General features: G+C 40.1%; 1 protein-coding gene across 1 annotated transcript in view; it reads left to right on the top strand.

Annotated features, from left to right (window-relative positions):
• Positions 1 to 13213, top strand: part of LOC111856796 (sodium channel protein type 4 subunit alpha A-like) — a 41868-nt gene that overhangs the window by 10930 nt on the left and 17725 nt on the right. Inside the window, exons 6-15 of the mRNA XM_023837039.2 lie at positions 1306 to 1397; positions 1692 to 1901; positions 2076 to 2139; positions 3128 to 3269; positions 4618 to 4818; positions 5724 to 5900; positions 6921 to 7050; positions 9005 to 9243; positions 9544 to 9717; positions 12127 to 12483. Coding sequence (XP_023692807.1) covers positions 1306 to 1397; positions 1692 to 1901; positions 2076 to 2139; positions 3128 to 3269; positions 4618 to 4818; positions 5724 to 5900; positions 6921 to 7050; positions 9005 to 9243; positions 9544 to 9717; positions 12127 to 12483 — 1786 coding nt within the window. The remainder of the gene's footprint in view (positions 1 to 1305; positions 1398 to 1691; positions 1902 to 2075; positions 2140 to 3127; positions 3270 to 4617; positions 4819 to 5723; positions 5901 to 6920; positions 7051 to 9004; positions 9244 to 9543; positions 9718 to 12126; positions 12484 to 13213) is intronic.

A 13213-nucleotide genomic window follows, 5' to 3' on the forward strand; every position in this document is an offset into this window, starting at 1 on the left:
AAAGTAATGCTTCCACTGAGGAAACCATAGTCATGCAGTTCTGTTGTCCTTTCAGTCTTAGGTCCAGGTGTATAGTACAGTTTCCCTTGCACACTCTTCTTTGAAGGTTTCTGGATAAATTCACATTGTCTGAAGACCAAGAGGCTGATGAAGGACCTGTATTTTCCAGTCAGTCTGGGAGGGCCTTAAATTGTCTATAGAGGGACTGGGATCTGTTACTGGGCTTCATTGACATGCTTCTGCCATCGCTCATCTAAAGGTTGACAAAACCAAAAATAGATGCAAAGTTATTTTTATTGAGCAGTTTTGCCCAAATTGGCATAAAAGTGACAAAGGTTAGGAACTAGATCATGCCCAGTCAGCGTTCAGCACCACTGGAGCAGTTGAGGTTAAGGCCTTACAATCCAAACCACAGTGTTTATGTCTCTGACTTTCCAGATAAAGGCACAGCTCCCAAACCCCTTGCCTACACAGCATCTCAGCTATGTAAATTGTCTTTTAGAAAAGCCAGTACTGTCAAATATAAAGTACAATCATCTCTATGAATTCAGAGTAGATTGGTAATCTATGTGTGTTTGTAGGTGATTCACTTTCCACAATAGGTTGGTTTTTACTTTCCATGTGCTTTGGTGTTCTATATTCATTGGTCGTTAGACATCTCAACCATTTTGCGCACTGAACTGGATATTGGCTGGCTTGTGAAACTCCCCAAACTCCCAGACCGCCAAACATATCGTTGACATGGGTGAATGCAAAATCTCAGACAACTGGCATGTCATAAACATCACTGTTGTCATAATGTGTCATTTGGTTTTTGGAACTGAATGACACATTATGACAACAGTCATAAACATCAATAATGTGTCATTAATGTGCATGACATGTGTCATGTCATTCTTATGACGGTTACATGTCACCCTTATGTAGACTGCTTCAAGTAAGGAGTTGCCAATGTAAGATATGTTAAAAATCACCGAGTCTCTAAATCTATTCTGTTGACCCATGTTCTATTTTTAAATTGTGTTGTATTGGCCAAGAGTATGTAGTGTTATAAATCTCAACATCAGTGTAAAAGTTAGAAAGGTTGCCGATTAAAGCTGTCGCTACTCAGTGTTGCGTTGGTTTAAAAAAATATTAAGAAAGTATTAAAAGGGTTTAAATGTAAATTCAGGATTTTTGTATACACCCTGTGGGCACTTATCCTAATATAAACATAGACCAAACAAAATTGATGAGACTTTTGTAGAAATTTGACTGAATTCAACATGAACTGCATGGTTATATGTATTTCGGTTGTGTTCACAGGTATATCACTGAGTTTATCGATCTGGGCAATGTGTCAGCTCTAAGGGCGTTCCGTGTGCTCCGAGCCCTTAAAACAATCAATGCAGTTCCTGGTATGTGTTTCCGACTAAAAAAAATATATGCTTGTATATTGCTGAATACAAACTTTAATCTGGTTGGATATAAACAACTAAAGATTAATTGCAGATTTGTGGAAAAGTTCCATTTAAAGCCACCAACAACGTTGTATTTTGTGTTTGTCTTGTAAGAGATAAATCTTGCACGGCACAGTAGGTATATCACACTTTTCCCCTTGTAAGTGAATGACATCGCTGTTGAATGTGAAACGTGAGAATGTTTTCATAACCCGAAAAATGCCATGAGCCATGTACCTATTTGCTGGGCAGGTTTGAAAACCATTGTGGCAGCACTGATCGAGTCAGTGAAGAGAATGGTGGACGTGATGTCCCTGACTGTGTTCGCCCTTGCTATTTTCGCCCTCATCGCCCTGCAGCTCTTCATGGGAAACCTCCGCCAGAAATGCATTTATTGGCCCCTCCCCAACAGTACCTTCGATAATACCTCCTTTGACTTTCTAGAGTACATCAATAACGCAGGTGACTTATCTTTATTTATTTTGTGGTAACTGCAGCAGAGTTTTATGGTGAATGATCACAGCAGTTCACTACAGATTTGTCATTTTAACAGGTATTACATAGCCAGGAAAACACTTGATTTGATATATTTTTCTATGTTGAGCATAATGTTTTTATGTATTTTTAATTTAATAGAAAATCAGTACTTTTTGGATGGTGCCGTAGATGCTCTACTCTGTGGAAATACGTCTGATGCTGGGTAGGTCTGTTGGTACAAATACTAACTGACCTCTGATTCTATGGTACTGATACTAACTGCACTCGGCTGACACTAACTACAATGGAAATTATTCTCACTGCACTCAGTTGACACTAACTACCTGGAAATTATTCTCACTGCACTCGGCTGACACTAACTACTTGGAAATTATTCTCACTGGACTAAGCTGACACTAACTACCTGGAAATTATTCTGACTGCACTCAGCTGACACTAACTACCTGGAAATTATTCATACTGCACTCAGCTGACACTAACTACCTGGAAATTATTCTCACTGCACTCAGCTGACACTAACTACCTGGAAATTATTCTCACTGCACTCAGCTGACACTAACTACCTGGAAATTATTCTCACTGCATTCAGCTGACACTAACTACAATGGAAATTATTCTCACTGCACTCAGCTGACACTAACTACCTGGAAATTATTCTCACTGCACTCGGCTGACACTAACTACTTGGAAATTATTCTCACTGGACTAAGCTGACACTAACTACCTGGAAATTATTCTCACTGCACTCAGCTGACACTGACTACCTGGAAATTATTCTCACTGCACTCAGCTGACACTGACTACCTGGAAATTATTCTCACTGCACTCAGCTGACACTAACTCTCTGGTACTGATTCCAACTGCTTTCTGCTAAAACCAGCTTGAAGACAAATAGAGCTACATGGTGTTATTCCAAGCCTTAGAGCTTTTTATGTCTCCAGCCTTACTGGATTCTGCAGAGGGCCCCAGATATCAACCGGTTTTCATACGGGCCACAGGAGTGGGGTTCCAAAATGCATTTTCAAGCTGTCCAGCTATGTTTTGACTGCGCATGTTAATACAGATTACATCATGTTTATTGTGCATTTTCAGGGAAAGCATATTTCTTTGCCATGCTGGAGAATGATTGGTTTGATACAGGCTGTGAGAGCTGCTGTTGAGACTGACTCTCATTGCTGCCATGTTGACAGGAAGTGTCCAGAAGGGTACACATGCATAAAAGCTGGCCGGAATCCCAATTACGGCTACACTACATATGACTCCTTCGGCTGGGCATTTCTGTGTTCCTTCCGCCTCATGACACAGGACTACTGGGAGAGCCTTTTCCAGATGGTACTTCTAGACGGACATACTCCACCCCGATTGTCGAACATAAACATCCTATTGAGATCCCCAAACAGCAATCAGTCATTAAAGCTGTAAAGTCATATTCTTTCTAGAGAAGCATAAGTTCCTGACTTGTCAAATGTTAATTCCTGTGTTTACATGTAATTTAGGCAATATAACTCCATATTCCTTGGCAGGGTTACTGAGATATTCAGCCATATAACTATTCAAATAGATTAGACACATGTTTTTTCAAACCCATTAAAAAAGTGTTTGTCAGCAAAATATAACTTGTTTTAACTTGTTAACATGTAGCAGAAAATACAATCTGCTCCACTTCCATAAGTATTGTATTTCGACTGACATAGCCAGCTACTGCAATTTTATTTGTAGTGATGTCATTTTCCTAACAGGTGTTATTATTCAAAGCCACATAAATCAAATTCTACCCATTTCTAAAGCTATATATTTTACTAGCATATTGCTATGTATTTCACTCAATCGTATAACATTGGTAGCTTAGCAAATGAAGCCATTTATTTTAAATTAAAATTTTTAATTGAAGCAAAAAGCAGAATATTCTTTTAAAGCTGATGTATAGTGACTGAAATGTCATCTGTAATGTCATGAGAAGTTTCATTTCTACTGCTTCTAATGTGCAAACACAGTTTGTCATTTTCTCTGTACTGTGGAAAGTCAAGATAAGGTATGTTTGGACATGTTAAACATTGGAGAATAAGGGTAACGGATTCACCTGAGCTTGCCTTTAGAATGTCTGAGGAAACTGTAGCTCCAAAATAAAAGCCAAACTCCTCACAGAGCACGTAGCAAGAATGCTACCTACCGAACCATTCATTCCTGTGATACTGTTGTTGAAAATTCATCCATTTCCTAACTACTTATCCAAAGCAGGATAACTGTAGGTCTGGAGTATTTCCGCAGACACAAAAGGCACACGCAAACCATGGACAAAACTGACATCACAGGGCACACAAAACCAAGGCAGTTCAGAAACACCAACACACCTGGATTACAGGAAGATTTGGAGACTGGAGCATCTGGAGGAAATCCATGTGAACTCCAGGAATCAGGGATAAAATCCACACTCCGTATGCAAGCAAATACCTGACCTCTACTAGGTTATTGGTTGGAGTTTGGCTTGTCATAGGCATGGGGAGTTCCAGTACTCCAGATTTTTATGTAGTTATATATGTTAAATAAAGGGATGAAAATATGTAAGGCTTTCCACTGTCATAAGCTATTTAAATTGTTTCACAGCTAGCATCCATACATAATGACTTTAACTACTATACTTGTCTTTTCTTGTAGTACAGAAAGGTTTTGTCTTTTGCAGACGCTGCGTGCTGCAGGGAAGACATACATGCTCTTCTTTGTATTCGTCATATTCTTGGGGTCCTTCTACCTCATTAACCTGATCTTGGCTGTGGTGGCCATGGCCTATGATGAACAGCATCAGGCCACCTTGGATGAGGCCAGGGAAAAGGAAGAGGAGTATGAAAGGCTTATGGAGCAGCTCAAGAATCAGGAGAGCCAGGTTAGCAAGCATAAGCAGTGCTCACAAATAACAACAACAACAAATTTATTTTTGTATAGCGCATTATCACAACATTACATTGTCCCAAAGCGCTTTACAGCATCCCCACCCAAAGCCCCCAGTGAGTAAGCCATAGGCGACAGTGGCAAGGAAAAACTCCCCAGAAGGAAGAAACCTTGGGAGGGACCAGACTCAAAGGGGGAGCCCATCCTCCAGGGGGCGGCAGGGAGAGTCAAATACAGTTAAATCTGAGACACAAACGGGGAGTAGGGGGGAGATGACAAGCCGGTGCCACCGCTCCCTCCAATCGGCAGGCAGCCAGAAGGCAGGGAGCGGGTCATACATGGAAGATGACACAGGCAGAACGGCGAGCTGGATGCACGGTCGTCATTGGTAGTGGCGACGTCACATGTAGCAGGGTGTGCTGGACATCTTGATAGATTGAGGTCTCCAGGCAGCTCCCCCCAGGAGAAGTAGGGGAAATAAATGCAATTAGTCAAAGTAAGGGAGACTATAGGCAGTGCTAAAAGGTAGATGAGTGCAATATGAAGCAATAATGGCTTATATTTCTTTAATGAAATACATAATGCTGTGTGTGTTCAGCAGAGGTGGAGATTTGAGGTCCAGAGAGTACAAATCCAGACCAAGATTTTATTTCAACCAATCGGTTGAGTACTTTGTGACTGTGACTCTTTATATTCAACAGGTTGGTTGAAACAAAATCTTGGTCTGGATTTGTACTCTCTGGATCTCAAATCTCCACCTCTGGTATTCAGTACAAATCACAGATAAATGTAGAGGTATAAACTGGGGTGTTACCTTCATCCATTAAGTCTGAATGGTGTGCACTGTGCATCTCAGTAGGCATTGATTTACCACTTTTTCACTTTTGTGCTCAATGACAGCTGCAAAACAGCAAGATATCACTAGCCAGCAAAAGGTCCAATAAAACAGATGGTGCCTCAGAACATGGCTTTGCTGATGATGAGTGCAGTGTTGGAGATGCCGGTGAAGTTGCAAAGAGCTGCAATGGCAGAGTTATGTCCAGGCAGATCCTCAACAATATCTCAACTAGTAAGGAGGTGGGTAACTGTGAAAGAGGCAACTAGACACACACACACACACACAGAGGTATCTATATAAACTCTTCATGTGATTTCTCTTTGCTTCACAAGTCAGTTCCTTGTCTGCCAGTTTTCTTCTTGCCCAGCTCAAATACACACTCAATTATACATTTTGCAATATGTGGAGTAGGGTGTTGTTCTAATGTGGCTACTGCAAAAATATGCATAGATGAGCTCCAGGTAACAGTAACAGGAGTAGGTGATGTACCCTACCGACAGAGGATGGCTACTGAAGCCCTAGTAAACATGAGCCTCATGGGTATAATGGCTTAGAGAGCTCCCGCGAGTCTGATTATAATATTACGTACCTATTTGGTTAGGTTAGCTAAGGTGGCTTCAGTACGTGGCAAACGAGTGGAGAGCTGTGACTTTCCCGTGTAATTCAGCAGCGGTGCACCACCACATAAATACAGAATAGACAGATATTACTTCATCAGTAATTACTGTTACTTTAAATACTCAGTGTAGACTCACAGAGAGCCATTATCCTGGATATGGGCAAGTTTATTCGTACTCTGTAGTAGCCAGCACAAAACCATAGAATACAGCTCTCTTGAGGCAGCTGTATTCTGTGGTTTTCCTGTGGTTCTGTGGTTCAGAACATGGAATGCAGAGAGCACACACACACACACACACACACACACACAGCAATGTTTGTATATAAAAAAACAAGTTAAATGAGTAGTTAATGCCAAAACGTTTTATGTTTAGAAGAACCAAATTTTGTTGTCCTATCCATATTCTAATAATTGTTAAATTATAAAAAAAATTGAATTAGAATCAAAGCGCCACATCGGAGGACCTTTTTAATAACGTTCTATTGGCACATAGGTGAATATAATAATAATAATAATTATTATTATTATTATTTATTATCTATTATGCTCTATGTTTTCTAAGTCAATTTTCATTGCTGTATTTATTTGTCAAAATTTTCAGAATTCTTGTTGTTCTTGTGTATGTATCTGGACTGTACAGTTCCGTGATGGTAAGGACAAAGAGGAGAAATGCTCCAAAGGATCAGTGCCCAGCATCGTGTACCTGGAGGAGCAAGCTCAGAAGAAAATAAGCGGCAGCACTCTGAGTGTCCTCACCGGCGCCATAGAAGGTAATATCCCTGGGAGAGACTCTTCAGTGATTTCTCTTTGCTGCAGCTACGTCTATGAATTTACATTTTTACGTGGAAAAGGCCTTTCTTTTTAGATGCAGACATAAATGATAAATACATCCAGCACTCATCCACCTTTTGGTGTTTAATGGAAAACACTGTGTCTAATAGGCAGGCCTTGTTGAAATCAATGGTGATGACACCATTAATGCAAAAAAGTACACAGATTTTAGAGCAACATATGCTGTCGTGAAGATGACATCTTTTTCAGGGACATCCATGCATTTTTCAACAAGACAATGCAAAAACACATTCTGTACACATTACAAAGGCGTGGCTGCAGAAGAAGAGGGTACGGGTATTGGACTGGCCTGCGTGCCCTACGCTGCCTTTGATAGGTCGAGGAATATGAAATAAAACTGATGATATGCAATTGGCAATTCAATATTCAATCAGAGCATGCATTTGTCATTTCAATATTTAATCTGAACGTGTAATTTTTAAATACATTTTGCAATCGGCAATTCAATGTGCAAAGTGCTTATGCAATCCTTAATTAATTTCAAAATATTTTGAATAATAAATAGAATAACAAGGCACTGAATTGCATTGCGTATTGCCATGGGTTTTTTGCCACTTTATTCAAATGCAATGGCGTCCCCGGCAATTGCATTGCATGTTGGGGAAGAAAACTCAATTTGCAATTCCCAACTGTCAGACCGCTCATCAAGGCGGACCTTCATTAACGACGTCACTTCCTTGTTTAGGGCCTCACCAGCATTCAATGGACTTGTTCGTTTAGAGAGTAATAGCGACAGAAGAGCCTGTAGCAAGTATTTGTGCCTTAGCAGATGACATGGAAAACAATCGGGTATCAGCAATAGATGTGTTTGATAGGTTGCTTTTGCTCTCACAGAGGGTAGAGGAACTTTCCATCTTAACTGGACTTGACACGGGAAGGATGCAAACTAATCTACGAGTGGGGAGACCCGCCATCGAGATACCTGTGGTGGCCATTGAGGGCTACCTCTATGGGCTGATATTTGTGCTACTAGAAACTGAATATGAATCGTGTATACTTGAATATGCAGTTGTCGCATTAAAAAAACTCAATCTGAGTTTATTAGTTTAATCTGAATTCAGTTCGCAAATTCAATTTCAACTTATTGAGGAAAAGTAATCGACCACAGGTTCACAACGCAACTCATTTCCACGTTTAGGACAGTTCTGCAGGTCGGGGTAATCCCAATAGCTATGCATATCCTGATATCATAAATTGACATTTTAACTTGTTCAAATTCAAACTCCCATTGGAATAAATGAGAAAAACATTTTGAATCTCACTAGGTAAAATAGAATTTTTGATATCAAGAATTGGCATTTTAACTAGTTAAAATTGAATTTCTGATATCAAGATTTTGCATTCTAACTAGTTAAAACTGAATTTGTGATCCTCTAGAAATGAATTAATGAAAACAGCTTGCCATAATAATGTTTGCAAGCTACCCAAGACTAGAGGTAGCTAATTATAGGATTATAATTGAATAATATAGATTTGCCAGAAGATTTCTTGTGTGACTGTCTAACCAGATGCATGAGAGTTGGCCACCCTACATATTGTCAGGAAACGAACCTGCCAAATGGACTCGAAACGAGCCAAACTCAGAACATGTCAACGTTGGTAATTAGAAAATTGGCTGAATCCAGCCAAGTGTGAACACGCCCTTAAACCAACCCATTTCCCTGTAAAGACAAAACTATCAGTGTTTATACTGTAACTCTATTTGACTAGTTAGGTGCTTCTTTCACTTATCACTTTACTGTAATTAATGCTCCTTAATTGACTAGTTAGGTGCTTCTTTCACTTATCACTTTACTGTAATTAATGCTCCTTAATTGACTAGTTAGGCGCTTCTTTGATTTACTTCACTTACCACCTTTGTCGTTTTGACAGAACTTGAAGAAGCTGAGCGACCTTGTCCGCCAAGATGGTACAAGTTCGCTGACATTTTCCTGAAATGGAACTGCTGTAAACCGTGGGTGATCTTTAAGACGTGGATGAACATAATAGTGACGGACCCATTTGTGGACCTGGGCATTACCATCTGTATTGTCCTGAACACCCTATTTATGGCAATGGAACACTATCCTATGAGTCCAAATTTTGAGCACGTACTCACCATGGGAAACCTGGTAATGTACTTAACTGTAATCATTTTAGATTCAGTACAGAAAATAAAGCCTAATTTCTTTGTATGCGAAAAGTAAAAGAAATGATTTGCATATCGCATATCTAGGCACATTAATGAACCAAAATAGTAAATTGTGTGAGAAACAGCCACCACAATCAGGGTCTGATTTATCAGTATAAAAGATGGATGGCTGGTTGGTTAGCTGTGAGAAACAGTGCATGGTTGTGCTAGACTGTTTGAAGGAGCAAGAAATTTATGTATGGATTTGAAAGATTTGACAGTATCACTTTTCTTTGTATAGGTTTTCTCAGGGATATTTGCTGGTGAAATGGTCCTCAAAATTATTGCTATGGACCCCTACTACTACTTCCAGGTTGGATGGAATGTGTTTGACAGCATCATTGTTGTCATGAGTATGGTGGAGATGTTACTCGCTGATGTTGAGGGTCTGTCGGTTCTACGGTCCTTTCGTTTGGTAAGCTCAGCTCAAGAGCTATTTTTATATTACCCCCCTGCAATGTGTATAGGTCACAGTAAGGAATTTCCAACTGCCCAGGTAAATAATACCAGGAGAACAATACTTTAAGGATGCTTTTCCATTGCACCAGGTACTGTAATTTTGGTTGGCCTACTGTAAAAAAGTACTATGGGTATGTGCTGATTCCAAACATGGCATTTTTACTATATTGTACAGCTGGGTGATGTACACTATATTGCCAAAAGTATTGGGACACCCCTCCAAATCATTGAATTCAGGTGTTCCAATCATTTCCATAGCCACGGGTGTATAAAAGTAAGCACAAGCCATGCAGACTGCTTCTACAAACATTTTAGAAAGAATGGGTCACTCTCAGGAGCTCAGTGAATTCAAGTGTGGTACCGTGATAGGGTGCCACCTGTGTAGTAAGTCCATTTGTGAGATGTCCTTGCTACTAAATACTCCACGGTCAACTGTTAGTGGTATTATAACAAAGTGGAAGCAACTATGAACAACAGCAACTCAGTCACTAAGTCGAAGGCCACATAAATTCACAGAGCGGGGACAACGTATGCTGAGGCGCACAGTGTGCAGAAGTCGCCAACTGTCTGCAGAGTCAATAGCTACAGACCTCCAAGCTTCATCTGGCCTTCAGATTAGCTCAAGAACAGTGGGTAGAGAACTTCATGGAATGGGTTTCCATGGCCAAGCAGCTGCATCCAAGCCTTACATCACCAAGTGCAATGCAAAGCGTCAGATGCAGTGATGTAAAGCATGCTGCCACTGGACTCTAGAGCAGTGGAGACGAATTCTCTGGAGTGACGAATCGCGCTTCTCTGTCTGGCAATCCGATGGATGAGTCTGGGTTTGGTGGTTGCCAGGAGAACAGTACTTGCCTGGCTGCATTATGCCAAGTGTAAAGTTTGGTGGAGGAGGGATAATGGTGTGGGGTTGTTTTTCAGGGGTTGGGCTTGGCCCCTTAGTTCCAGTGAAAGGAACTCTTGATGCTGCAGTATTTGAAGCCATTTTGGACAATTTCATGGTTCCAAATTTGTGGGAACAGTCCTGTTCCAACATGACTGCGCACCAGTGCACAAAGCAAGGTCCATAAGGATGAGTCTGGTGTGGAGGAACTTGACTGGCCTGCACAGAGCCCTGACCTCAACCCCATTAGATCACCTTTAGTATGAATTGGAGCAGAGACTGTGAGCCAGGCCTTCTCGTCCAACATCAGTGCCTGACCTCACAAATGCTCCCCTGGAAGAATGGTCAAAAATTCCCATAAATATACTCCTAAACCTTGTGGACAGCCTTCCCAGAACAGTTGAAGCTGTTATAGCTGCAAAGGGTGGCCCAACTTCATATTAAAGTCTATGTATTAAGAATGGAATATCATATTCATGTATGTGTAAAGCTAGGTGTTCCAATACTTTTGGCAATATAGTGTATGTGTGATATTACTTTTGACATTGCATGTTATTCACGTGCAATTCACATCACGAGGACAACAATAGGCAGCTTGACTGAGATCAGAGTTTTTCATGCCTTCATACTGTCTTGACATTATACCGCAAGTTATGCTAAAACATTTTTACTCAGTAATAGGAAACAAAGCATGGCAAGCTTTGCAACTTTAATGATCGTTCCTTTTCAAGATAATCTACTATATGTAAAAAATCAGTATAAAGTTTGCCTCCGCTGCTTTGGTATGACCTCTGCATGTGCTGTCAGCTGTTTAAATCACACATATATGTGTTTGCGAGAGGTTTAACAAAATGAGTGGGGAGGAGGAAAGTGAAGAAGAACTATTCACCAAAGGCCTTTGTTGATAGATAAGACATTTTGTTTGGCTACAGTTTATTTTGAACTCACATCACAATTTTTTTACATTTTTCCAATGTATTTCCTGTCATGCTATCCAGATGTTGTGGAATTTGTTCTTCCAACCAAATTGAAATTGAAGTCTGGGTCTCCATCTGTCCACACATCCATTATTATTACTTTTTAAAAATTTGTTTATAGTAATTTTCTAAGACACTTTTTCAAGATGGCAGTTGTATTTTGTGTTTGTGAGGCAGGTTATTTGCATGATCAATCAACAATAGACATGTTTGCAAATCCCACCCCAAAATACTGAAATACCAAACAAGTACTCCAGCTGGTTTGGTGGTTTTGGTACCGATAATGGACTGAAAATCGATGGAAGAGGGAAAGTACTGTACAGTATTTTATAAGTGGAAAAGCGGCCTAATATGCAATCGTATGTGAACTGCATAGAACTGCAGCATTGTCATGTACCATTTATGGAGAAATTTTATGAGTGTACTATGATGTGCAGTAAGAATATTGCCATGCGCAAGTAGATCTGAGGAGGGACATGCTGACTTTCTTATGTGTTGGAGACAGCTACGTGTCTTCAAGCTTGCCAAATCATGGCCTACCCTCAACATGCTGCTAAGAATCATCGGAAACTCGGTGGGTGCTCTGGGGAACCTCACTGTGGTGCTGGCCATCATCGTTTTCATCTTCGCTGTGGTTGGAATGCAACTGTTTTCCAAAAACTACAAGGACTGCGTCTGCAAGATCTCTGAGGATTGTGAACTGCCCCGATGGCACATGCATGACTTCTTCCACTCTTTCCTCATCGTGTTCCGCATCCTCTGTGGAGAGTGGATTGAGACCATGTGGGACTGCATGGAAGTGGCCAACATAACCATGTGTATGGTCCTCTTCTTAATGGTCATGATAATCGGGAACCTGGTGGTGAGTTACATTATCTTCTTTTTTATCCATAGCATTTCAATAAATTTCAATCACAACCAATTAATTTAAGTTTCACAGTTAGGAGATTATTTGCAGTTATACTAGTAGAAAACCTTTGTAGGTTTATGTCAATAATTCTTATGAGATTCTCTTAACAACAGCTTCTGTGCAAAGGAAATTTGAGATTGACTATTTCCTTTGACATTCCCATTACTTATGGGGTAAAGCAGTCTTAGCTTTGCCCCTGACACTGCATTTAGTATTGCAGGACAAGGGAATGCAGATGAGGTAGTTTCTGCCAGAGGTGTAAAGAGTACCTGAAAACCATACTTGAGTAAGAGTACAGATACCTTACTGTATAAATTACTCCATTACAAGTTACAAGTCACCAATTCCAATAAGACTTGAGTAAAAGTCGTAAAGTATCCAATTTTAAAAGAACTTAAGTATTTTACTCGTACTGAATGTAGGCTCAAAGAACACCAAGAAATGTGGAAAACAAGGAACTATTTATTTATGAGGCTTTATTTCCTAATATAGACATTAAATTGAACACCTCAATGTTTCAAAATGGCAGAAGAAGAAAATAGAACAAAAAGTCAGTCTCAGTCAAACTCAAATGTTCAAAAAAAAGGTAAAACAATAAAAAAAACTAATAAAAAAACAAATTCAGAGCTGACTTTAATGGTGTTTTAAGGGCAATTCTTAAGAGCAATTCTTAAGGGCATTT

The sequence above is a fragment of the Paramormyrops kingsleyae genome, chromosome 5 (genome assembly GCF_048594095.1).
Source record: "Paramormyrops kingsleyae isolate MSU_618 chromosome 5, PKINGS_0.4, whole genome shotgun sequence".
NCBI classification, from domain to species: Eukaryota; Metazoa; Chordata; class Actinopteri; order Osteoglossiformes; family Mormyridae; genus Paramormyrops; species Paramormyrops kingsleyae.